Source organism: Athene cunicularia, assembly GCF_003259725.1.
Source record: "Athene cunicularia isolate RWA chromosome 3 unlocalized genomic scaffold, athCun1 chr3_part1, whole genome shotgun sequence".
Lineage (NCBI taxonomy): Eukaryota > Metazoa > Chordata > Aves > Strigiformes > Strigidae > Athene > Athene cunicularia.
The window spans coordinates 13,464,917-13,491,636 of NW_020799097.1; the positions used below are offsets into that span (position 1 = coordinate 13,464,917).

The following is a 26,720-nucleotide window of genomic DNA, read 5'->3' on the forward strand; positions in this document are numbered from 1 at the left end:
ATGTTTTGGGTGTTAATTAAATGCTTTACACGAGGAAGAGCTGGTACAGAAAGCTCCTTTTGTGGAACATATCTTCTGCTTTTAAGAATAGACTTATATGTGAGTTTACTGAGACTGAGTGAAGACGTTTTGCAGAATTATGTGTAGATGTTCACATGCACATACTACAGAAGCAGTTTGTGGTTGAGATAGGCTGGGGTCTTGATTTGGTTTTGCAGTCTTGAGGTTTGCCATATTCAGTACCTTTTAAGTGCTGACTGCAGAATTTCAAATCTTGATGGTACTTTTTCAGTCAGTGTGGAGATGAATGTTTGCATCTCTTCACCTTCTAACTGACTAAGAATTCAACTTAATGCTACCTCTGTACAAATACAAGACTGACTCTATTATCAGCTTTCTTGAATTATTGAAGATTAATTTTAGCATGTTCCATCTCTACAAATAAGATGATTATTTTAACATAAGCATTCAACAATTACATAAAGCATTACCATTATAAACTTTGGAATTAAAACCAGCTGTTGTCTGTGGAGATGAGATTATATAGTTGAATAAGGGGGCAAAATGTCAAATGAATAAGGGGCAAAGCTTCTAAATCACTTTTACCTTGTTTTTTGTTTGTTTTTATGACAGCTGCTGCTTAAATTAGTGATCATTAAAATATGTTCTTAACATAGTGTGCCTGAACTCTAATGCATTTGGCTTTAGGTCATTAGCCTTAATAAAGCATGAGTCTAACACTTGCCATTGTATGTTGCAATTTGCTCACAGGATGAAACCAACATTTCCTCTAACCAGTCTGCTGATTTGTTGTACTGGACAACTTCAAAAACCATGAAGGTGTTGTCTAACACAACTATGACTACAAAAGCCATGCTGCATGCTGTCAGTGATGGACAGTGGTGGAAGAGATCATTAACTTATCTTCGACCATTACATGTAAGGGATTAATGATGTGTTTCCAGATGTTTACACGTTCACTGATACATTAGTATAACAGCTAGGCTCCTTTGTAGGTATCTTGATTGCTGAAGACCTCAAATCAGTAAATGAACTAGAGGCATCACAGGATTGTTTGCAAGCAAATCCCAATGAAAGAACAAATCTAAAGGTGTTTCCTTTTTTTGTTTTCTAATCTGTTTTCTCCTGCTTTCTTAGCCTTGTGTGAAAAGGCATAGTTGAAATTTGGCAGAACTTTGGGAAAGAAAGCACAGTGAAGCCCACTCTTTAAATACTGTCACTTTATATTCAAAGCTCTTTTCAGTTTTTCTTTTCTACCATCTCTATTTCGGTGGATTTTCTATAATGTTTGTGATGTTAGTTTTTCTGATACTACTTTTTAGCATGATTCTCTCTCCTTTCTTTTTTTAAGAATACTGGACCTCATTCAGCATTGGTTTATGTAAAATGACTCCTATCTTGCTCCCCACTGAATTAAATTATATTTTCATTTACAGTTGTTTCCCTTCTGAACAGTTACAGACTTTTTAATGAACTTTTTTATAGCTATGCTCAACTATACTTACTTTTCCCAGGGCCAAGATTTTGAAGATGTATTAAAAAGTGGGCCTGGAGAAAACGCCACTGTGGAAAAACAAGGCTGTCATCCATTTTATGAGTCTCTAATTGCTGATCCATATGTTGCAGAAGTAAGTTTCTGTTACAGAATTCTGAAGTGGTTTTTTTTGTTGACATTTTATAATTAAGTAAAAATAGAGATTCTGGATTGTTTGTGTGTCGTGAAATTTTGTGCAATAGTAGGAAAAAATCCAGACATAAACAGAAAGAAAAGCAAATGCAGGAACCAAGGTAGATAATTGCATCTGATGCAAGTGAACTAAATAGAACTGCAGGGTGTAGTGCACATGTGTCAGTTATCTTGTTTTACTTCTAGTCTGAAATCTGTTATGGCACATACCAGAACAATTCTTTGGAAAGCTTTGCAGAAGTGTTGCTGAGAACAGAGAAGCTGACAGAAACAAAGAGCGAAGGAAAAGACCTACTTCCAACTACAGAAGGTATGGGTTTGTGTATGTTCATTCCTGTATTTACTGTATATAGTAGATATAGGAGAATCTATGGATGGGTTTAAATATGGACAGTTGCACAGAATAATCTGAAGTACTGTCTGGGTATTTTGTATGAACTGTGATCTGATTCAACATCTGATGTTGGTAAGTAGTCTTGATAGAACTAACTGCAGAGTTTTCAATAGTATTTTTAAAAGGACTTGCTCAGTAAAGACTAGAAATCTGAAAGTTGGCTTTAAATAAGCAGAAACATGGGGAGTGAAAAAGATATGGACTTGTGGGGTGAAAAATTGTTGAAGGTTTCCTGAATAGTACCATGCACAGATGGAAATGGCAATCTGCAACCCAGTGTTAATGTTTTTTGGATGTTTGCCTCAGTATTCACTTGCTCAGATTCTCTGACATTGTGTATACAGCCTTCAGTATTGCAGAGTCATTACAGTAATTTATTTGCTAATGCTTAACTGCAGCTTCAGGAATCATTAGCACATTTTGTCATCTCCTGAAATTTCTACGTTTTATAGGTTATAGCGAGTAATTTGTGAGCTTGAAGTTTCACTTGTAAAAAAACCCCACAACATATCACACAACCACCTATGATTGTTTGTCTTTACTTTTGGCTGTCTCCTGCTGGTTTAAGAAATGAACTGTTTAAATATTTACATGCCGTTAGTGTCTTCTGAAGGAAGATGTCTGTATTATGTTTTACTCTGTGGTAAATTCTGCCATGAAAAACGAGTATATTATATCACTTGTGATATGAGGAAAGTTTCAAGTGAGACTTTCTTCGTAAGCCATACAGTTTTATTTCAACTGTTTAGTGAAAGCCAGTATATTTGTCTTAAAAATATACAGTTCAGTAGTTTGAGATATGTGATATTTCTATAGACAACCTGTACAGTTGTGATATAATAACATTCTGAATTAGAAGAGGTCAGGAATGGCTTGTATAAATGGGGATCTATTCACATTTTGTTTCTTTTGTGCTCTTTTAATGCAAAAATAGTTTTGAATTAGTACTTACGATCTTTCTTCTTGCATGCTGAAAGCCTGTAGGCTTCTAGCACAGATACCTGTGTCTTGAAGGGGAGGCAAGGGTTAAAAACTATTCACTGCTTTCTTAGGGCAAATGATGTTAGTTGACAGAACTTTGCTAATACTTCCTACTCCAACTTGAGTACTTGGAACCGGTTGTTTACAATTCAGTGGCCACCTTTGAGATTGAAATTTCAGTTTTGGGGACTTTTGCTTGAAGAAGAAAATAAGTTTTAGATTCCAATTTTAGTTTTTGAGCCTCTGTCTTCCTCCTCTTAAGTATGCCAACTACTGTTTTAACCATTTTAATATTTCTGTTCTCCTTCACCACTCTTATTCTCTAGTCAGTCTGAATTTCATTTATGAGTCCCTCCAGCTGTGCTATGGAACTGAGAGCTCTATGTTTATCTCTGGAAAACTGAGCTATATTTGTTCTGTGCTCAGCAGTCCTGCTGTATGACACCTTTGGTAGTTAACAGAGCTGTTACATGCAAGTGTAACAGCTTTCTGTAAATGAATGGATTGGAAATTTGCTAGTTGTAATACAGTATTGGATCCCACCTCTTCCCCCTTCTTAATGCTTTGCTTTATCAATTCCCATGAAAGTCCTTAGAATGAGTTAACTCTTTCGGGATTGTGGAGCTTGAAAACGTGCATATTAATAGCACACCGCCAAAATTTAAAATAAAAAAATCATGCAGATATCACACATTTATTACTCACGTTTTTCACATAATTTCAGGCTTACTCTAAGGCTTTGGGAGGATTTTGCCATATAAAACATGAATGCTAATATGAGTTATTAGCTACTACACCAGTAATTAATAAACATAGCAGTTTTCATTTAATTTTGCTGACAAGTTTGAATCCCATTTGTTTCCTTTTAGTTGTCTTCTAGGACAGCTACAGCATCAGGTTTCAGCTCCTTTAGAAGAATCAATGAACCTGGAAGAAGATGCAGTTAAGCAAAGAAACTCCAGTTGTACTTAGCACGTTGTCTTAGAAGTTGAAGTATGCGTCAGGCTCTGTTTCTATTACCATAGCAGTGTCATGTTCCAGGTGTGAGGGGATGACTAAACACTTTCCCCAGAGGCAGCCTGCATGGTAAAACTTAAGATAATGTTTGCTGCTCTTTTTTGTGGATTTCGTAGGGTCACAAGCCTTGGACTTTGACTTTTCTTGTTTCTTCTATCTGGATGTAGGTGGTAGACTGAGCATTTTCAAGTGAAGGGGTAACACCCATCACTTTGGGTCCTGTAAAACACTCTTTTATCAGCTGTGCCATTATAGTGTATCCAGACTTGGTGTGACCAATGCAATACTGTGCATCTCTGCTTAACTGTAGTTGTCTTTCTCCATAGTACTTAGGAATTTGATTCATGGGGAGGTTGAAGATGAGATCTGAACAGAAAGTTACCACAATTGATGGCAGCATTTTGTTGTAACCAGATTAGATACTCTAAGTAAACACAAGTAGGTAGGTCATATCTGTTAATTTTCAGGAGTTTTAGAACAAAGAATAGCTTAATGTTTTCCTTTATTTTTGTAACTGCTTGCAGGTGTGGCTATATAACTGCAAAATTTACTTTTAAGTTAATATTGAGATTTTATCACATGCTAAATGAACAATGGAAGACTTGAAGCAGTTTTTGCATTTTTTTCAGAGAAAAAAGCATGGAAAGAGTTGAAACTTCCTAGGTATTGATAAATGACAGCTTTTACAAATCAACCATTTTCTTCCCTACTTACGTTCCAAACAGGCTTGTGGCATAAAGACCTGAACAGGAAATAATTTTTTTTTTTTTTTTTTTTTTATGCTGCTTTTGGGAACAGCAGCATTGGCTCTTTGCTTGTCATTGCCTGTCCTCCCTGGTTTGCCAAGCCTGTAACATTTAATGCCTTTGGCAAATTTCAAATTTGGCAGTGGTCTGAAAGGATGATAAGTTCCTGTAAATTTTGTGAAAATATACGAGAGGACAAAATGGCATCCAGCTAATGTCCATAGCCTGCAATTTGAACTCAGCCCTGTTAGACATCAGAGAATTCCGTAGAGCTTCACTGGGAGACAGAAAACTGTATGAAATTAGTCTTTGTGTATACACGTGTGTTTGTGTGTATGTAAAGTAGGTGTCTGTATATGGATACACGAACATACCTCTTCACACAAGCATACAGAAAATTTATATTTATTGAATCAGTACAGAGAATTGTTTTTCTCAGAAGGGATGACGATGGAGGCAGGTCTTTCTTCTTAAGTACATTCTGGCACCTGGGATGCCTTTGTGCTGAGCTTGAGGAAAGAGTATGAATAAAATCATATTGTTTTATGGCCTTGTATTGGTGTTATGTCATGATTGTTATCTGAAGGGTGAAAATAAACTTTTGCTAGTGAGGCAGTTATGTTGGGGGTGTTCAGTTGGATGAGAACTCAGAATTTATTATGTATTCCTGAGGCTTTGTAATAATTAATTTTCCAGAGTTTTTTCTCTTTGACTAGAGTGGTTGTAAGAATACATAAAGTAACTTTGCTTGTGCTTAGAGTAGGAAATAACAGATTTGCAATCTAATTCATCAAGATTTTAATATTAGATATTTTTGGAGTCCTATTATCTTTGCTTGGACAGCATATGGGTTATTTTGAATGTAGGAGAAACAAGCTGTCAGCAGCAAGAAACTATTGGTAAAAGCAATATGAAGCATAGAACATAGGTGCTGTTGGACAGGCTTGTATTTGCAGTAATTGTGATCTATTTCCTTGTAGACAGCCTGTGCGATGACTTGTCACACGGAAATTTAGGTTTTTTTATCTGACTGAGGGCCAGTATGTAAATCCACTTCAGGTTGATGGCAAATTAATGATAATCTGGAAATTGTAATTGGTCATTCGAGCCTTGTATAAATCATTCTTTGGAATGAAGAATTCACTGAGGGGCTGTATGTGTACAGTAGTCAGGTTTCTTGTCAGTGTTCTCTCAAGAGTAGCTTGTGTAATGGGAGAATATAGGTATTTGAGATTTTCTTAAAGAGCTAATTAAAGAGCTAAATTGCTGCAAGATGGCTTCTACTGATTGTAAGCATTATATAATAATAAAAATGATATAATATATATAAAAAAAGGAAACCATAAGGTTATTTTCATGGTATGCATACAATTCCTTGGGCAATTTGTGGTCAAGGCGTTGTGTTTTAAACCCAGTCAGCAGCCAACCACTGGTTCATAAGACTTTTGAAGTTGTCCTTGGGACTAATAATCTGTGTTCTCTACCCTCAAAAATGAATATTGTGTGAGAAACGTTATTGTTTAATTGTTGGAATGTTTGTAGCAACCACAGTGATGCTTGACTTCAGTACAGGAGATAACTGCATGAAAGAGATCCTGTTACTAATTAACAACTCTTGGGCACTCACATTGTGTATTGGTTCTCCTATTTGTGTAATGTAACATATAGGGGATTTTTTAAATGGAAGAGCAAGTTTGGTATCTATAATGTAGGAAAAGCAGAAAATTTCTATATCAGTTTTATCAGAAGTATTATTTTTTTAATAATCAGAATAATTACTCTTTGCATTAATTTTGACTATGTTGTGCAGATATTTCTGTTTGCAATGTATGGCAGGACCTGGTTTTGATATTTCACTGACCTTATTTAAAATTCATATCCCACTTGCAGGTGTGGGGTTTTTTTTTATTAAGACAGAAGTTTTTAATATGGCTTGTTATGTTCAGTGATAAGTAAATTACAGCTCAGGCTTGAAGAGAAGACATTTTGTACCGTTCCCCTGGTTGGTAACTTTGAATGCTTATAACATTACACTACTGCCTTGATTTTTTCCAAGCAAAAGATTTACTTGTCATAAATCAGTACAGGTGATATTTTAGTGGATTTGTTTAGCATCTGTTACGGCATGGACTCATTCTTATTTGGTTAATGCATCAAACGTTTTGCCTGGAAGTCAAGGTAAAGCTGTGCTGCAGTTTAATTACATATTATCTGTTTCTGGATTGCACTGATAAGTGTTTAATTAAGGATATATGGAGTGCTTCAAGTTAGTGTCTAATAAAATACGGTTACACTGAAAACATTTCATTTGCTAACTGTCAAGGCTAGATGGGTCAGTAATCAAAGCTTTATTTCTGCTCCCTATGTATTGCAGTTCTGCTACAACTGGCAAGTGATGCTTTACCAAATGATATGTCCTTGTCTCTTGCCTATCTACTTGCACTGCCGCAGGTATGTTGATGATGATTTTAAATGTGTTTGCCGGGACAGACTATTCATAGAATTTTAAATAAGAAAATGTAATTTCCTTAGGGTTTTAAAATCAAAGTATTTGAATTCATTTAAATCCACAATTTTATAGGTTGGGCTAGTGCGTTTAAAGGAAACTGAACAAATGCCATTGGGCAGGTTTATGAGCATGGCACTGGTGAAAAGACACATTTTCTTACTTAAAATAGTAGTTGGACCACCTGACTGCCAGTCCTAATGTAACTCAGAAATATGGATAACTTACTGGTATAGAAGCAGCTATGATTGGAAAATCTTTTTGGTTAGGTGTTTGTGCAAGGGGGGAAAAAATATCATAATGTAGAATCATCTGTGTATGTAGGTTACTGATTTACTTTTGTGCCAGAAAACCATAGTCAGAGCTATTTCTAAATCACAGCAAGTAGCTTTTTAGAAAGTTTGTGCACTTAATGTTGTATGCTTGCTTATTCTTTCATCTAAATTAATGCTTTTTTTTCTCCTAGGTGGTAGATGCCAACAAATGCTTTGAAAAGCAATTACATTCTGCATTATCTCTCCAGCTGGCAAGTTATTACTATAGCCTGCAGATCTATGCTCGTTTGGCACCATGTTTCAAGGACAAATGCCACCCTCTCTACAGGGTTAGTACTCTTTTCTTTTAAAAAACATATTCATTAATGGCAGCATTAAAGCTATTTTTAAAAGCCAGTATGTGAGTTAAGCCTGTTAAGGAGCTGATCTAACTTACACTGTAGTGCCATCAACAGTTGAGTACTTCAGAGTTTCTGGAAGAGTTTTTTCAAGTACAATGTCAAATGTCATTTATAGGTAATAGCACTATCAGTCTTCAAAGAACAATAATGATCATAGTCTATCCTGTCATCTTGCAATACTGATACAATATAGTACTTCCTGGGAGGAGTCAAGTGTCCATTCAGCAAGAACCATGCTATTAAAACAGTTTCTGTAGCCTTCTTTGAGGTTTGTTGTTCTGTATTTTGGTTTATATACGGTGTTTAGAAAATTCTTGCTCAATCACTGATGAGCTTATTGATTTCTTTTGACAGGTGTCTCTTTTTGAAATGACACAGTTGTGCTTCTTACTCATAACATGTGATTAAAGCAATTATGTGGTAAACTCCAAACTAAATCAAAGAGGTGACATACAAAAGTTTAGTAAGAAACCAGTTGCCATTACTTCTAAGATACCAGAGTAAAAACTCTTCTTTGCCACTCTAAGAACCTTTCTGAGTTTACAACAGTTCTTTCCTCCTGTACAGAAGATCTCTGGACTGTTTGGTTTTCAGCCTAGCTCTGTATTACAGCTAAAAGAACACTTCTGGTGACAAGTTTTCTGAAAAGAGAGACCACTTATCATCACCATGGCATGAGAGGTTTTTTTACATGTCCAGTATGACTTGTGATTTACAGAGGAAAGACTGTTGTTTTGATGTCTGCCCAATTCTGCAATTAGTCAGCCTTTCATGTTCCTGCTGAGATTTGCATTCTACTATCTTCAGTTTAGAAGCTAAAGGAAAACTTAGGCCACAACTGAAATTTGTGGGACTTGCAAAATACATTGGTTGAGAGGAATTCATTCATGTTTGTAAAATAGCTTGCTTTGAGCATAGGTCCGCCTACTGCAAGACATGTTTGATGAAAAACAAAAAAAAAAGATTTTTTTTTTTTTTGTTGTTGGTTTGCCTCTTTAAACAGTCTTATTTTATAGTAAGAGCTGTGAAGCCTTTTGAAAGAATAAGTCATAAGAATGAGGACAGAGACATTAAAGGTTGAACTATTTCTACTCTAATTGCCATTTAATAAAAAAAGTCTTTATCAGTAGCATCGTGTAGTTCGTTACTTACTGATGTGATCTTTGGCTAAATTCTTTTGTTCCATCTTTGTAAAATACTGTATGTGACTATGATGAGCAGTAGATTCTAAGCTGTTTGCCAAAAAGAATATGTGTTGTGTTTAAGTACTACTCTTAAGCAGTAGATTTTGAAAAGAGCTGCCTGAGAGTATTCTGAGTGAGGAGCACACCAAGAAAAAGGAGGCTTTGAATGCCCAGTAAGAAAACAACACAGGAGAATACATTCACTGTTACTAATTCCAAGGGTTTCCAGTGAAGGAATGTCACTGAAGTAGGAAAAGAGAAATAGAAACAGGTGCTTTTGAGTAAAACGAGTACTTCCCCCCCCAACCCCCTCCCCTCACAAAGCAATCCAGATGTAAATGCTCAGTTTCCACTGCAAAACAGCGATTTGTTTAAATGTACATCTTAGATGCTGGTAATAAAGAATGGCCTCTCTCGCAAGTTGTTTTCCTCAATACATCTAGCCACGGTTTTTATTTTTGTGTTTCCTGAGAGTATTGTGGAAAAAAAATTGATCTTAAGCTTTATGGTACACACTTTTATGAAGATGATAAACTCAGTTGTAGATGTCGTTTCATAGTAGATAGTCTTTTAGCTCATGCCACTGGTGTCTTGTATCGCATTTTTATCTTGTGTTTCTCAAAACAGAAATGCATCTCTAGGTCCTTTAACTGTATAATTCAAAGATACACTTTGTTCTTAGAAGATAACTGAGTGTGTTTTTGTGGGTGAAGCTGAATAACCAATCCTTTTTTTTTCCCCTGTGTTCTAAACCTTTACATATTCAATAAAGATCTAAATCTGGCACTTCAGCCACGTGCTCAAAAGGTGGATCCTTGAGATCATAGAGCATATATTTCTGTTTAACAGCATCTGAGTCACAGTAGGTGTGATTTCTCTAGTCCATTGAATCAAGTATCCTGTCTGAAAACTGTCTGAATTTCTGAGTCTGTATAGAATCATGGAGAAGTTTAACACTACCTATGTTTACAACATTAATTTAAAAATAATAATAATAATAATAATAATAATATAAATCTTTCAAAGCAGTACATGAGTACCTCTGGTATAATGGGAGAAATTATTTTAAAATTATAATGACAGATGTGTTTATAAGGGTAATGAAGGAGGTGAGGGGAGTTCTTCTTCCAGTGGCTACGACAGACTTTCAGGACTTGCTAGTTAGTCAAGAAAGATATGTTGATAGAATGATTGGATCTGTTGCATGAACGCTTGATTTTTTTTTTTTTTTTTCCCTCTTACTGTGATATGAAATACTGACAGCTGATACCTGCACATCAAAACAATCATAAATTGCCAGAAATTCTTGTTAACTTCTTTGTGATGTTGATGTTGAAAGGAAATCAGCTCGATAATTTCTATTTCTGATGAAGCTATTACTTTGTTTTTAAGGACAACCAATGGAATTTGATAGTAAAGTACTGCTTTAGTTTTTTACCTGAGATAATTCTGAATTTTAGTTGTTATAATAATATAAACATAATAGATATAGTTTAGGGCATCTGAGCTGTATTAGCTTTTTTATCCTGAGGAGGATCTTGAAGGAGTTCTACAACCAAATAAAACCATAGATAAAGGTCTGTAAGAATAAGGCCAGACAGAAGAGAAGAACAAAATTTCTAGAAATGGACTGGCTGTGGAAGGCATTGGTGTGAGGACACTCATTACCCTTTGAGAAGCTGTATTTATTTTTGGTTTTGGTCTTGGAGCTGTCATGGATGGGGTTAATTTTCTTCATAGCAGCACCTATGGTGCTGTGCTTTGCATTTGTGTCTAGAAGTGTGACAGCACAGGAGTGTTGTGGCTGCTGCTGTACCTGGACTGCGCAGCATCACGACTGCCTCCTCACTGCCACTCTGATTTGCTGCTCACTACCCCAGTCTTGAAGAATGAGAAAAGCTGTACAGCTGAGCAAGAAATTTGCTGGGTAATTTCTAGTGTTAACAGTTTATCTCTTCATTTGTCTTGTCCCCGTGATCTGATAAGTGACCAGAATAAATATATCTGGGGGATTGTTTACTTTAGAAAGGGGTGAAAAAGTTTAATTACCCTATGGTTAATTAATACATTCCTGTCCTTATGCTAATAATCTAATGCTGAAGTGTTTCTGTGGTTTTGGAGAGGAGTATTTTACTGACCTTAGCTGGGGGCAAGCTTTTTCTTGGAGCATCAAGCAACAGTTCTAACAAATACTGCTAAGTTGCAGAGTGGAATGGAAATTTTGTAGTTAATAGCCGATGAGGAAAGTGCTGTTAACAGAAAAGTCTTGGGTTTTTATTTTATTCCCTTACATGTTATTTTCATTCAAGAAAATGAATTTGATTCCTGTCTTTTTGTGCATTGCAACTGGCAATATGTTGAAATGGTAACCTCAGAGATTCTCTTTAGTGATGTTTTTGATGCAGCCTAGAGTTGGTAAAGAAGCTGGGAGTTCAGTTGCACAGAGTTAAGTAGCCTGATATAACTGGCTTTTGAGTCACTTTGTGAGAGGGTGCATTTATACAGTGAACTTGTGCTCTGTGCACTTAACCTGCTTCCCTTTTCTGTTGCTTGCTGCGTATGGAAGCCTCTATCAATCTCTCTGTAAGAGGCAGAATTAGGTCTGCTTTCACCTCACATAAATTCACTGTCTGCAAAGTAGGGTTGTTTTTCTGGTTTTGTTTTTGTTTTCTGTCTCTCTCTGTATTGCAACCATTGTGTATTTTAGTTCCTGTGCTGTTTCTCTTAATTTCTGTCATTGTTACACCATTGTTTCTGTCTATTCATATCTGCCTTCACAGTATTTAAGTTCTATACACTGCCCTCACTACAATGGCATCTGTAGGCTTTATGTGGCTGTGACAAATAAGTCCTGTGTGTCTTATTCTCTCTCATCTCCTTTCCTGTAGGTGGAAAACCAGCACGTAGAACAGTTTTTAAATTGTTACGTGTCGATATGTGTTTATCTTTTTTGCATTAATGAAAGCAAGGTCAAAAGAAGTGTTCTTTGAATTTGGGGCTGAATATCTAGAAATTTGCACTGATCTTACAGGATTTCATTCTGCAGGCTTAACCTGGCTCTCAAGGCAGTTCTGTTGCTTATTTTTATAATGTTAGCCTTAATTATAAATAGTTACATTAAGCCAGAGAAGCAGAACTCCCAGCTATGGTTCTTATGCTACAGCTCTAGGTAATATTCTGAATGTAAGATGTTGAAAATAGACTTCCATTTGAAATGGAAATAAATATTCTATAAGGAGGCTGTATAGAGGAAGAGGGAGGGAGACAGATCTTGCAGACTATCAGATATATTACTCATGTTGTATGAGGTCTAATGGCTTTACCCTTATTATATGGCACTGTAGTGCAGGTAGAAGTTAAGTCCATACACATGAGGTAATCTCTCACTGGACATCAAATGCTTGTTAAATGGTTGCATGTTGGTTGTGTTTAATAATAGTATCCTGTCACATTCTGAAATTATGAACTTGACTCACTTGGAATAATACATACATTTTTAGTCTCAAATTGGATTTGTATGCATGAAGTTTTACTGGAGTCTATTAACACTGACCTGCAAAACTGACAAATCATGTCAAACAGTCTTGTTACGTTTTGTCTTGACATTCAACTTTTTGTCCATAAATTCAGTGGCTAGCACTAAGTCTGTTGTAGATGGCAAAATGGTAGTGCTCTTTATTGTTGGCTTGTGATGGACTTAAACCATGACCTTCTTTTTTTACTATTTTAAGTCCCGATTCAAGTCCTTGTCTCTTCTTTGGCTCCCTCCTTCTGTTTGATTAGTGATGCTGAAAACTAGCAAATTTCCTTTGGCAGTGTAATTCCTCCCTTTTACTTCACTGTTTGAATTTTCTGTTGTATGTTCTGCATCAAGTTAAAGTTTCTTCACTGGTCTTTAGGTTGCTCCACTTCCTTTCCATGCTGCTGTTCATGCCTATGCCTAGCACTTCTTACATTTCTGTATACCAGGCTGATTCCTTGCACGAGTTCAGATACTGTTACTTATTATGGGGGAGTGGGGGTGGGGTGAGAGGGGAGTGTGCAGGAAGAATCTATCTCATTTGGTATATGCTTCTGTTTCTAAGTGTCACTACCTCTACTGGAAGTCCAGAGAATCGCAATGGTTCTGTGATTCCCCCCCTGGTTAAATTAAGGTGAAATGACACCAAACGACCAATTAAAATATTTTACTTGTGGTAGAGAACAATTTAAACTTGGGAAAGGATAATAAGCTGAGTGATCTCTTAGATACCTATAAGAAGGAAAAGAAAGGAAAGGAAGGAAAAAGAAAGGAGAGAAAAAGAGTTAAAGAAACCTGGATCACCAGCCCAGGTTCCAGCATTGTCTCAAGTCCCAGTAATCTTGGGTGGTGGGTGCACACACCTGAAAGTTTCTGTTGCCTCTTATAAATTCATCTTATCAGCTGATTAGCATAGTACATGAGGAGGCTAGGTATTCCACAAACTGATTTCCATGAGAGATGAGGGTAAAAAAATGGAGCATGAGTTCCACTTGAGTTGGTGATGTTGCCCAGCTTTGTTTTTTTCTCTGTTTTCAGAGAAGTTATCGGTCATCCCAAAAATTATCACCTCTTGTCAGTTCTTGTTACCACTTCAGTGACGAAGGCCATTAGTTGTTAGTAAGTCAATAGCAAGGCAAGCATGGTGTCTGGCTTGCACAATGGAGTCACAAAGTATCGGGCTTAGTGGTACTTGTGCTTGAGGGGAAACACCTGGTTTCAGTCAGTCCAGGTCTCCCCCTCTGGGGCTTATCTAAGGAGTGTGTCAGTGCAACTGCAATGGGAGTGGGGGGTGCATCCTTCAATACACTCCTTCCTTGGGTGATATTCCTTACACTAACCCAAAGGCCACAGCTTGTCATGGAGGTTTTCTGTGTCGATGAATGTTTGAGGCATTACTTCTTTTAGTTCCTTACTCTGAAGTCCAGTGCATATCTATGGTTCCAAAAGCAAAATTGGAAGAGATGAGAATTATACTCTCTTCACTCTGTGCTGCACTACTCTCTTTCCCATTGACCTTCCTGTGTATGTATGGAGAGTCTGTGATGGAGAGGAGAACCAGCGGGAAGGAGGACAGTGAGGGGAATGAGAAATTAACTGGCAGACTAAGAACTGATCTTGGGAGAAGTTTTCTTTTCTTTTTTAAAACACTAAAGTAGGACAAGTGCTGTAATCTTAATATGTGGCATGACATTTGAATAACTCAGTTTAGTATCATCAGAAAACTTAAATATTTATTGCTCATTCCTTCTCCAGGTCATTGATAAGAGATTCTGAATAAAAGTAGTTTCAAAACCTGCCCCTAGAGGACTTGCTGCTGGCTCACCCCTATCTGAAAAGTCATCACTAAGGTTTCATCTCCCCTTTCACCTGGTTTCAGTTCATTATATGATCTTTCTTCAGTTACTTTGCAACTTAAGTTTTCTGACTGGACTCTGGTGGGGAAACCTGTCAAAGAATTTTGGAAGATTTGTATATATTTTGTCACAGAATTTGCTTTGTCTATGTGCTCACTAACACACTCATTGCTTTCCAGCAAGCTAACAAAGTGGATTTTTCTTACAGAGGCCATGTTGATTATTTCCCACCAAGCTCTGTTAATGCTCAGTGGTCTTATTCTTTGTTAGAGAGTCTGCATCTTACCAGGGATGGAAATGCAACTTGCTGGTCTGTGATCCCTATGAGGATCCCCTTTTTAGATGGGACTTGCACTCTGGTGTAGTGTTTTTTTATAACATTCATTGATGCCCCTTAGCCTGCCATTTAACATAATTCCACATTTGTGTTCCTTAAGAACTGAGGGGTGAATGCCATCTGGTCACGGAGGTATGAAAACATGTAACTTACCTAATTGGCCTGATGCTTCCCAGGTGTTTTCTTCTAACTCATCTAGGTCTTCTGAGCAATCTCCCCCACTTCTTCAGCAGTGAGGGCTGACACAAACATCTCACTAATTTCCTCTGCTAATTGACTTATCCTTGAGTGCCCCTTTCATGCTTTTTTTCACCAAGTGACCCTACCACTTCTCTAGCTGACTTCCTGGTATTGAGTGACTTCTCAGAACTTTTAGCTATCAGCTTTACTGTTCTTTGTAAGACACTCTCCAGGTACTTTTTTAGCCCTTTTAATTTCCTCTTTGGCCTATCACAATTGATTTGCTTAGTCCTCAGCAATGTCTTAACAAAGAAACACACATTTCATTTCATTTTTTTAAATGAATGAATATCTAAGCTAACGAAAATAGAGAGCTCACTAAACACTACTATGTATTTAAGGATTAAAGCTCAGGTAAGCTGTCCTGAACTAGCAGTCATTGCGGACATTTTTGAACATCTTCCAGTATGATCCATGAAACAGTAATCTAGCAATTAGTGATGTTGCAGTCAGATTGTGACAGCTATGTTCCATTGGTTGAGATGTGTTTTGATATAGATAAGCCAGTGTTTCACATATCATAATATTTCTTTGTTAGCATCACTATTCTTGATCGTCACTATGCCAAATAGTATTCAGGTGCCTCAGAAAAGAGTCTGTTGAATAGTTGGTCCCCTGCACACACACCTCCCACCCCGGTTTTAAGCACATAAATTCTGCTTAAGAAAAAGAGATAGTTACAGTGTTGCTTATTTTCATTTCTCAAGGGTTATATAAGCTATTCTGTTAAATCCTACTTCTGAAAGCAGAGTGAGTGTTGTTGTTGAGCCAGCTGTTCAGAAATACTGTTTTAGAAAGCAGGATCTTCAAAACAGCCTTTCATTTCAGCAGAGGGTTGAGGTCTAGCTTGTCTTTGTTCCTCTGGAGACATATTTGTGGCTTTTCATGCAAGGGAGGTAGTTGGGATAAGTGCTAATGCTTTCTTTCTTGGAAAGGGTTTTGTTCCTCTCTGGGAAACAGTATAAAGGTGACCAATAGCTTTTTCAAGCGATCTTCCCCTAGTCAGTTGGCTTTATCTTCCCTTCTACTTTTCTGTACTTCTGTAACTATTTTCCCCAGTCAGTGAGCCTCATTAATTTTACAAGCAACCTGATTGAAGTTCTCTATTCATCTTAGAACACAAAATATTTTAGCAAAATTTTATTTAATCCTGGTTGGCTATATAGGTAATTTTTCAGGAATTGCCATCAAGTGAGAGAGATGCCTTCTCCATCTCTTCGGGTTTTTTTGGTGATTTGGCTGTTTGGTGGTAGGTTTTTTTTCTATGTGTTAGGTTGTTTTTTTCTTCTTAGAGAGTTGTGTATACATGGTAGATTGACATCTATAAATGTAGCCTAAGAATCTATTAATGAAAATGTACATCACAAGAAGAGAAGGTAGTCACTGAGAAATCCATGCTTCTAATCAGAAGTGTTAGCAGTGTTCCTGGGTAAGAATGAAAAAATATTTGACTTGTGTTTTAATAACTGTCAGGGAAGAGGTAATTACATGTTTTATAGATGAAATATTTAGTTTTCAGGCTTTAAATTAGATAAAGAAATATTTGCGTGTATCCAGTCAAGTAACTGCAAATTAAAAGGATGCAGTATTGTACTTAAACTAAAACTGTATTATATTATAATGGAGTTTCACAGTAGGAGTGTATGCTTGTCCCAGAGTCTGTATATGACTATGGCTGCTGCCATATAGATCAAGAATAAAAACATATTTTAAAAGAATATACAATAACATAATTTATTCAACAAGAAAGCACAATGATTTTTTTAGAGAAAAGGGAGATAGAAGGTTAGGATAATTACCTAAGCTGTGACTTTATTTATTGAGACTAATGCTGACTGCAAATAGGAAACAAATTATGTACTATGAATTTAGTAGGCACTTCACTCAAAACTCTGTAGTAATTTTCTATTTTCAGAGATGTTCTTTCAGATGACATTTTAACCTTTTATATATTATGTATTAGTTCCAGTAAAACAGCTGTCAGGTGAAATGATGAGATGAGATTTCTCTACCTAACCTGACTTGTCAATATCTTACTCAATAGGAGAGTCTGTAAGAGAAAACAAGGTAAAAAAAGAAACTATGAAAACATTTTCTCTTGGGATGAGTTGTTCCTCACTCTTGCTGGAATAGCTGATTGAAAACAAAGAAAAAAAGCATTTAAAATTGGGTATTAGAGCAATTTATTCAACTCTTCAGACACAAGTCATTTAACATAACCAGAAACAACTGCCTGGACAACTTTTTGAATTATTTTTATGTTTTCTCTTACGTGATATTTATTTTTTTTCTGCAGCAGTACTGGCTTCTGTACTGGAAACTATGTTGATTTAACTTATACCTGATGGTTTTGTTTGGGCTTAAAGACACTTTGTTTTTTCTGCTTCTGACTATTAAAAGATCATGTGTTACTTTTGTAACCCAAGTTTCATCTGTTAGGAATTTACCTTAAAATACCTTCAGTAAAAATTCAAGGCAATTTCTATACTAACATGCAGATATTAATATTCAATACTGCAGATATCCTGGCTGACTATATGATGAAATTTTGTGATGGGTGGCTGATTGACTTTAAAACAAAACAAAATGTATAGATGAAATTAAATTTGTTAACTGCATTTTCTTTCAGGTTTTGAATATTCTGATAATTCTAGCCAGTGATTGTGGTACCTCTGCAAATAGTGTTAAATTTTGCAGAACATGGTTTTGTGTAATAGATGCTTAACCCAATTCTAATACCATCTTCAGTGTAATTTCTGATGCAAAAATAAAACCAACAGGTAGTGTTATTTTAAGGTTATGTGTTAGCAACATCCGATTCATAATTCAAAACTAACAGCTTAATTCTCAATCCTTTGTTACTCAATCTTTTGTGGGCACTTTGTTGGCAGAAAATATTCCTGGGATTCCACTTAGGTGATATCTTTAATCATACTAGCATCTTGGGCAACCTTCTGTCCTTTTAAGATTCAGCTAGTTTCCAGCATAATGATGCTGAAGTGATAGTGGTGTGTGCTACCTTCCTATTCCAAGTGTTTCAGTGTTCAACCATTACGTTTCTGAATAGCTTATTCAAAACACAGAGCATTCCTTCTATTAAAAAAGCAGACAAACAAACAAACAAAAAAAACCACAAATGGATGATTTGTTTTTTTTAGAGTTTGATTTTGAAATACTAAAATTGAGCAGCCTTTTGTAGATTTTTGTATTCCCAACGTATTTTTGCTCGTAAATCAACAAAGCACTTTTGCGTCAAATGTAATTTATAATCATGTGTTTGATTTTGAATTGTTATCATAGGTCTTACTATAGTAAGCGATAGTGGAAGAACACAGGACTTTGGAAATAAAATTAAGTAGTTCCAATTTCATTGAAATTGTGAGTGCTTATTTGCAAGCTCTGTACCTGTGGTTTTGTGTTCCTCTTATAATTCACCAGCTCTTGTTTTTGGCTGGGTTTTTGTCATGAATTAGTTTATTCTAATTTCACTGCAAATTTACATATTCACTTTTCACTAGTTTCCCTGGAAATTCAAATAAATCTTTTAAGTTAGTACTAGCCTTAAAACTCCTAAACAGACTAGGACTGTGAAGCCCTCGGTCACTTGTGTAATCTGCATTTTGTATAACATGTTATAAGTTGTGTCTATATGATGTATAAGTTTGGGAGTGCTTTTAACTTGGACACTTCAAATGACAGCTAATGGTACTGGCTTTTAAACTGTCATTTTGGATGTTTTGGTTTATACAGCCGCTTATCTGAAATGAAGTTTTAAAAAATCCAGTTTCAGTTCTTGGAAAAAACAGAAATCTGATTGAAATCTGTGGTGACGATGAGAAGGGTATCTAGGGAAGTGGAGTCCACTGCTGCATTTCTGGATCTACAAAATTCGTAGCTACATTTTTGAGTGTGAAATTGCTTGTTTGTATCACTCATATACAGTACTGTGGTGACAAGCATATTTTAAGAGCTTTAAAATTGTTAAATATACCTGAGACATTAGAGTATGGTACAAAAACTTCTGATGGATCATTTAAGATTATAAATCCGAAATAAAAATTGTTAATTTTTTCTGAATGTGTATGACCAACCTATAGGCTTGATAATTGAGGATTTATTGCATAGTTCATCTCTGCTTCATTTTTTTTGTTAGTTTGTGCAACTTTATTCTGGTGCCTCTTGAAGCCTGTAAAAGGTATACTAGTAGGTATCCTTATATGTTGACTTGGTGTGGGTTCACAAGTGGTTGATGGGATTTTCTGCTTCCTGTATCCATTTAAAAAATGGTTGTGAAAGCTGATCCTGAACAAATTGGTGTTGTCACCCAACAATATACATGGCTGCAGTAGTGGGAGGACAAAGAAAGTTGATGTATCCTTGCACTTGAGTGATGTGGCAGTACAGGTTTTATTTCTGAGATGTTCTAGTCTTCCATCTCAGCCATACGCTTTATCTTTGAGCAGATCAGATGTGAGACAGCTGTGATTTGAAAGGTAGGCCACCCCGAATGCATGGTGCTGTGTCTAAGGTAGTGTACTCCCGACTCACAGCGTGACAACAGCCATGTTGAGGATAAGTGTCATCGATATGATTAATGAAAGGTTGTCCCATGGAGGGATGGATTTTATTTCTTGAGTGAAGAGGCACGTTCAGGATTTTGCTTCTTGAGTGAATGATTTCTTTCCTGTAGAGGTTTTTTCCTGCTTCTCTATGTAAGGAAAAGTGTTGCCTCTATGTACTTCATTCTTTTTTTCTGCTTTTTTTACCTCCTTCTCCATCAAATTTATAGCCCATTGAATCTCTTGCTGCAGGGATTGTGACAGTTGTTGCAAAGATTAAGGAGAACACTCCTCCCTGAAATGTAAGTGCTTGCCAGAGGTGTGGTCTGGTTCTCTTAGAAATGCAACAACTAGAGGCAGGATAGTGACCAAAGTGCAACTGTATATGTGTCAGGATTTTTACACCCTTCTCCCTGGTGTCTCTTGCTTTGCTCACGTGCTGTCATCTCCTGGATTTGCTAACCATTAGGGTTTTTTGCTTGGCATATGTGTGTTCCTCTGTAGCATGATCCCTTTTTTTAGGATCACTTACAATGGTTTAGAACAAACATGGTGTTGCAAGAATCTGGGTACAACTTAATGTATTCTTTGCTTTCCCATTTGGATTCCTGTGGCTCACTGTGGTTGCAGTTTTTGACCATTACCAAAATATTACAGTTCAAAAGGTGATGGAAATGTTTTGCAACTTCAGAAAGGTCCACAATATCAGTTACATATTTAGGGTAATTATGCGTGGATTAGCCTCAATGATCTAAGCAGCTTTTCTCATCAGTGTTCCTAGTCAATTCTGTATTACAATTAGAAGATAATTTGTATTACAAACAAAACCAAAAGCATAATATTCATTTTTAGAACAAATGGAAAGATGCTTGGTCTTAAAAGAAATAAACGGGTTAAATAACCTTAAAGGGATCCAATATTATCTCAATGATGTGTTTACAGTAGAGATTTTTATTATTTATCATTTTTACCATGCTATAAAATTGTTGCCATTACCTGAGCAGAAGAGGAACACGAGAAAAAAATTACTCAATTTTTTTTTTTTCCTGGTGTGTATTTCTGAATTAAGAGATTTGAAAGTAAAAAGAAATAGCAACTTGCCAGGAGGAAAAAAAAAATCCAATTGGAGATTATTTTAGGGATCATGGTAAAGACATTCCAAGATCAAAACCTCTTATCTCTTTTTAATACCAGTGTTGCTTTTATAATATTGCAGTGATGTACAGATTCTGAAGGCTTTCACAGGTGTGACTACCAGAGGATCATGAGAGAAATACTGCTCTAAAACATCTCGTCAGGTGGACCCTGATCTCCAGATGAGGCTTACTAGTAATGGCTTGTGGTGTAATATGGACAGTATCCTGTCCTGATCTGTGCTAAATAAATGACATCTGATAACAAAAAATAAATTGGCTGAAATTATGCTGAAGTGATGGGTGCTTTTTTCTTTTTTTTTTTTTTTTTTTTTTTTTTTTTCCCTTAATTACCAAGCAAAGCCTATGCCAAATCCTTTCATCATCCCCAAGACAACACTTTTACAGCACGAAACATAGTGCTAGTTCAGTTGATGAGTAAAATGCATTGGCTCATAAGGGATTTCCCTTGGCAGTGTTAGGGAGGCTCATGAGTTAAGGGTGTAATATATTCAGGTCAGCTCTTGTGGCTTCTCTGGACTTACCCTATGTTTACTGCTCTGTTCATAACTAAAAATACCCTTCTGAATCATCAAGGAGGGGAAGCCATGTTCAAACATCTGCCTAGAAGTACTGGAGGAAATTTATTTGGCAAAGTGGGGAGTTGAACACCTAGGCACACTTTCTAAGTATCTGAAATAATCTGAAAAGCCAACAGAGATAGTAGTGCAGTAGCAGTTTGGGGTTTTTTGACAGATAACATTAGAAAAAGAACAAGTTGAATATGACTTTTTAGAAAGAGATCCATCTTACCTGTCAAAGTTCATTTGTATTTACACAAATTGCTATAGAGATATTTTTTTTTAAAGTGCATGTTACAATTTTTTAGAGAGTCAAAAGAATTTGTAAATCCTATGAATGCTGCAGTAAGTGTCAGGATTTAGTGATTTTGCTGATTTTCTTTATGGCCAGCTACTGTTACTAGTTAGTTATTATGGTCTTCACAATTAAAAACTATTAAGACTTTTTCTGAATACTGACAATAACAGCTATAATGATGTTTCTATATCAGTGTTAGAATAAGCATCATGTCTAATTGAACTAGCTATCTAATGGGTGTAGAATATTTGTGCTTTTAAAAAAACATGTATTATTAAAAATGTAAAGATGGTAAAGAATGAGTATTTAAAATCATGAAATACAAGTTCTATGCACCTTGACACTAGCTTTTTATGGTTTCTTCATTGAGTTTGCTTTGAATGCCTAATAAATACTGGGCAACCAGCACTGTCATTTAAGAAAACATTTAAAATCTGTTGAAGGATGACAAATCCGAGAGAAAGAAAGCTGTGTGTCATTTCAGTAAATGAGTTTTGTGAACAACTGCAACTTAGCAAAAAGTAATTTTTATAGATTAAAAAAATTTAGGCAGTCTCACATCAGATAGCAGTATAAGCTCTTGAAATAATTCTTGTGAGGCATGAAAGAGGACAACACTTGATTGGAAGATTTTTGGTGGTGAAGGATTCAACACTATCCTTGACAACAGCTTGCAATTAAAAGAACAACTTGTCTTTTCTTTAATCTCAATGGATATACGTATATGTATGTACATTAATTGACAGGTTCATCAGATCTCATACTTTTATCTACTAGATTTAAGCGTTTGTATGGATATTACATAGATGGGTATTCATACCGGGTATGATTCTGTTCTGTTGTTAATAAGCTCAATAGACCCTAAGGCTTCATTTCCAAAGATACTATTTGTGTATTGCTATATGTTTCTTAAATCCTTTAAATAATTTTTGTGATACTTTTCAGAGCCATCCCTTTTATAACATATTTCAAAACTTCAAAACCCCGAAGAGAAATTAGTAGTGGGACTTGGTTATCTTGGTGGCAAACATCAACGTAGTTTTGTGTTTCTTGTTCCTCATATGTACATTCATATGTACATTGCACTGATCCTTTAAACAGCATGTACATCAGACTATTATCCACTTCCTTCTCTTTCCCTCCTTTAACAGTTTTTCATCATTATTATTTGTTGTTGTGGTACTACTTTTATCGCACAGTGTTTCTTGATCCTTTTTTTTTTAAATAACCTGGTAGGGAAACAAGAGGTAGAAGAGATTCAAACAAGAAAAACAGTGAAACAGTACTGACCAATTTGATGGAGAGCAGCCCTGGTGGAAACGTGCACTTATTGCGTCTTTGTAGGTATTATTTGGCGGAGGTATTCACAAGAAAATAATTAAGATGATTAGATAGCTCTAAGGTGTTTATACTTTGAAGTATAAACAGGCAGCATGAAAGATTGCACGCAGATGCTTTTAGGGAAATGTAACAAATGCGGGATAAAGGCTGTCACTAGTAATAGATGTCATTTGAGAGAGTGACAACTTAAAATGTTGTGATTAGAAGTAAAGAGGCAGATTACTTTTTAAAAAAGGTATTTCACGTGTAGAGATTATGATTGCCCAATGTAGTGAAGACAACAGTGTACCAAAAATGAAGTTCTTTTAATCTACCTGGTTTAGTTATTAGTATTTTAAGTTATTGTTAACTTATTATCATAGTTTAATAAAAATGTTATCTTTTCATCTTCAGAAGCCATTTGTACCCTGCAAAAAGAGTGCTAACATTGGATTCTACTATTCTTAATGGAGAGAGGGGAAACCTAGCAAGAGGGAGGAAATTTACTCTCACGGGTTGTCAGAGGGACCTGCCTTTATGTGTGGACTGTACAGAAGATGTAGGCAATTATGTTAAACAGTTTTTGTCGTCTTGCTCTGAGTTTCTCTGTCTCTATGGTCTGTTTTCTAGTGTATAACATAAAATGAGATACCAGGGTTCATAACAAGCAGAGGATTGGTTTCCAGGGGATATAATTGTATTGTAGTGGTACTGCTCTGCTTGCCTATCTCTTTTCTGACATTTTATTATTCTGTTACCAATCTCCTAAGCAGTCTTGAAAGAACTACCAATGTTGTTTATAAAATCAATCCGTTTGCAATGTTTAGAGGGCTTCAGAAAAATATCATGTGGAGAGGAAAAAGGATGCCCTGTAGCATTTAATATGACTCGGTGAGCAGCCCATCACCTAAGACTTGAAAAGAAGGAAGAAAAAAAATAAATCAATTTAGAGTGACCAGCAAGTCATAGAAAAATTCAAGCACGCCTCAAGGTTCAGTCATTTGGTGCATGTTTTACCCTGCTGTGCACTCCAGTTAATATTCTTAAATTTAGCTTCTAATTTAGCAGAATCATTCTGTAATATAAGCAAAGTATGTTTGTCCAGTACACTCAGTATTTCTGAGATCATGGTGGTTAAAATCAGCTGTTTATTTTATAAAATATTTCAACTACAGTTGGCATCCCCAGGTATTTTTTAGTGTCTCTTTTAGTGACACTCCTTCCTCAGTGGGTGCTACCCAGAAATCATCGTGCTTCCTTATGGCCTCATTTTTCATGGGAGAGAGAGATCAAGGTGTTGAGTGTGCCGAGTGATTACACATTGCACACATCTGTGCTCAAGTGGAGGTGCCTAGATACAGCCACTGTCCAGATCTTGAGATAATTGGAAACTCTCTACAGTATGTGTGTTCCTTTTGTGTCAAACATGCAGACTGTATTCGTTTCATGTCCTAAAGTGTTGCTTTGATATGTGGGTTTTGACTATGGAAATTAGTGGTTGATTAAATATGCACTTGATGTATAATTTGTAATATGGAAAAGTAAGTTTTATTTGTGATGAAGGTATTTTGAAAACAAAGGTTTTCCTAATCCATGGATGATCAATATTTAATTATTTAAGGTTTCAGGGTGTAGGCAATGCCTCATGTGTAATTTGCAGATCCTGCAATACTTCTCAGTCTTTGAAAGTATCAGTGCTGAACACCTAAAATGTTAAGCTGTTATCAATTCTGTATAATAGAAGTGTATCAGAAATTCAGTAACAAAAAAAACAATTTGCAATATTGCTTTCATTCTTATTTTTGAGACAGAGTCTCTGTTTTTGCATAAACTTACTTCTAGTGTTTGTAATAAAGGAGAGATTTGGTAAGTTTTCTTTGATTTGCTGAAACGTCTTGCAAACCAGTTGCCTAGTTCAAGTTTGTTAAAAATGAGGTTTTCAAAAACAAGTAACTTCAGTTATAGTGAAGTACTTATTACTATTAATTTGGTTAAGGGTTTGTTTGAATTTTATTAGTGTATAAAATAGCCTAAAACATTCCAAAATAATAAATTTTAATGTCACAGTGAATTGGCCTTACAGATACTTGGAATATCTGTTGTAGTTAAAACTTATCAGAAATGGAAACATATTTCAGTTCTGAACACAGGGATCAATTGTAAAATGGTTTGTTTTTGTTTGGTTTTTTGTTTTTTTTTTTTTTTCCCCCAGAAATTTACAGGGCTGTTTTTTAGTTTGTTGTCAATTATTTTCACAGGCTGATCCAAAAGAGTTGATTCAGATGGTCACAAAGCATGTTACTCAGTATGGCTATACAGACTGGCCTGAAGAAATTGCAACTTTGATAAATCAGCTGCATTACTACAATGAACGACTACTGGATTTCACTCAAGCTCAGATTCTGCAAGGACTTGGCAAAGGAGTGGATGTGCAGAGGTTTACAGCAGATAGTCAGTACAAGAGAGAAACAATACTAGGATTGGCAGAGTAAGTGATGTCTATTATGTTTATTTTCTTTAATTTAAAATTAAATTGCTTTAAGGTTTAAATCGGGAAGGTAAACTGAAAGAAGTGGTAACATTTAGAAGGGATAAGTTACAAGTTGCTTTAGATATTTACACTGTAATGTTGCTAGAGTTGAAGCCTTTTCTATTCAACTACTCCACTTAAATAAAATACTGCTAAATCGATAACTTTAATATTAGCAGTTAGTAAACAAAGAGTTATAGCTCCCATTAAAAGTTAATCAGGGGTGAATAAAACTAATTGGAGGTCTGATCTCTTCCTTTCATCTCCTGTAAACCTGCCCTGGAAGTATATTAGAGTATGCTCAAGCACCACAGTTTGTAATGAACTATAGTTTAAAAAAAAAAAAGTTAATTAACTGTATTTTATCTTTAATAATTTAGTTAAAGCTACTGTATAGTACACTAACTTTATCCTGTAGTCATTCAGAAGTACTGAAGCCCTTACTGTGCATGTTCTCATATTTAGTATGCTTTTGTCTCTGTCACGTCCCGCTCCAGCGAGGGGGACAAGTGACTCAGATTCGCAAATCCCCAATTGGAGCGGACAACAAGTCTCCAAGTTCAAGCATTTATTAACTACCTACAATGCACTAATTGAACACATGATATACTGGCTAAGTACAGAGCAAGCTATGGCAAGCAATATAATATGCTTTACATTTCTTAACAGAAAAAAAGGAAAAGAGGGAGATAGAGGGAATGGGGGAGTACAGATCACCGGTCTGGGTTCCTGCGCTGCTCCTGCTGGCGAGGATTCCAGGAGGCAGCTATCTTCTTCGCTGGCATCCGTCGTCTTTGCTTCACTGCTCTCTTCTGATAAGAGCTTATCTTTTAGTAATGTTTACAGTTCTTTGGAACATGCCCTGAAGCATGATAGTTTTTATATAATTATTTATTTTTAAAAGGAGTTTTGCTATTTATTGATCTCTCTTCTACATAATAGCAAAGGAAATAAATATATTGGAGCTTCCCATTCACATTATTCATCTGTTCATCTCAGTTTCAGTTTTTTTATAGAAGCACTGGTTTTTACAGTATATCTGTGGAACTGTTCTAGCCTACAAGGTGATGGCAAACCAGACCTGACATTAGTAGGGGGCATGAGGGGAGGGATGTTTTAGTTTCTATTCAAGAC

At 36.0% G+C, this 26,720-nt stretch overlaps 1 protein-coding gene across 1 annotated transcript in view; it reads left to right on the forward strand.

Annotated features, from left to right (window-relative positions):
• Positions 1 to 26,720, forward strand: part of NBAS (neuroblastoma amplified sequence) — a 186,939-nt gene that overhangs the window by 81,550 nt on the left and 78,669 nt on the right. The window contains exons 36-41 of the mRNA XM_026846497.1: positions 772 to 939; positions 1,536 to 1,649; positions 1,895 to 2,018; positions 7,221 to 7,297; positions 7,819 to 7,956; positions 25,315 to 25,544. Of these exons, the coding sequence (XP_026702298.1) occupies positions 772 to 939; positions 1,536 to 1,649; positions 1,895 to 2,018; positions 7,221 to 7,297; positions 7,819 to 7,956; positions 25,315 to 25,544 (851 nt within the window). The remainder of the gene's footprint in view (positions 1 to 771; positions 940 to 1,535; positions 1,650 to 1,894; positions 2,019 to 7,220; positions 7,298 to 7,818; positions 7,957 to 25,314; positions 25,545 to 26,720) is intronic.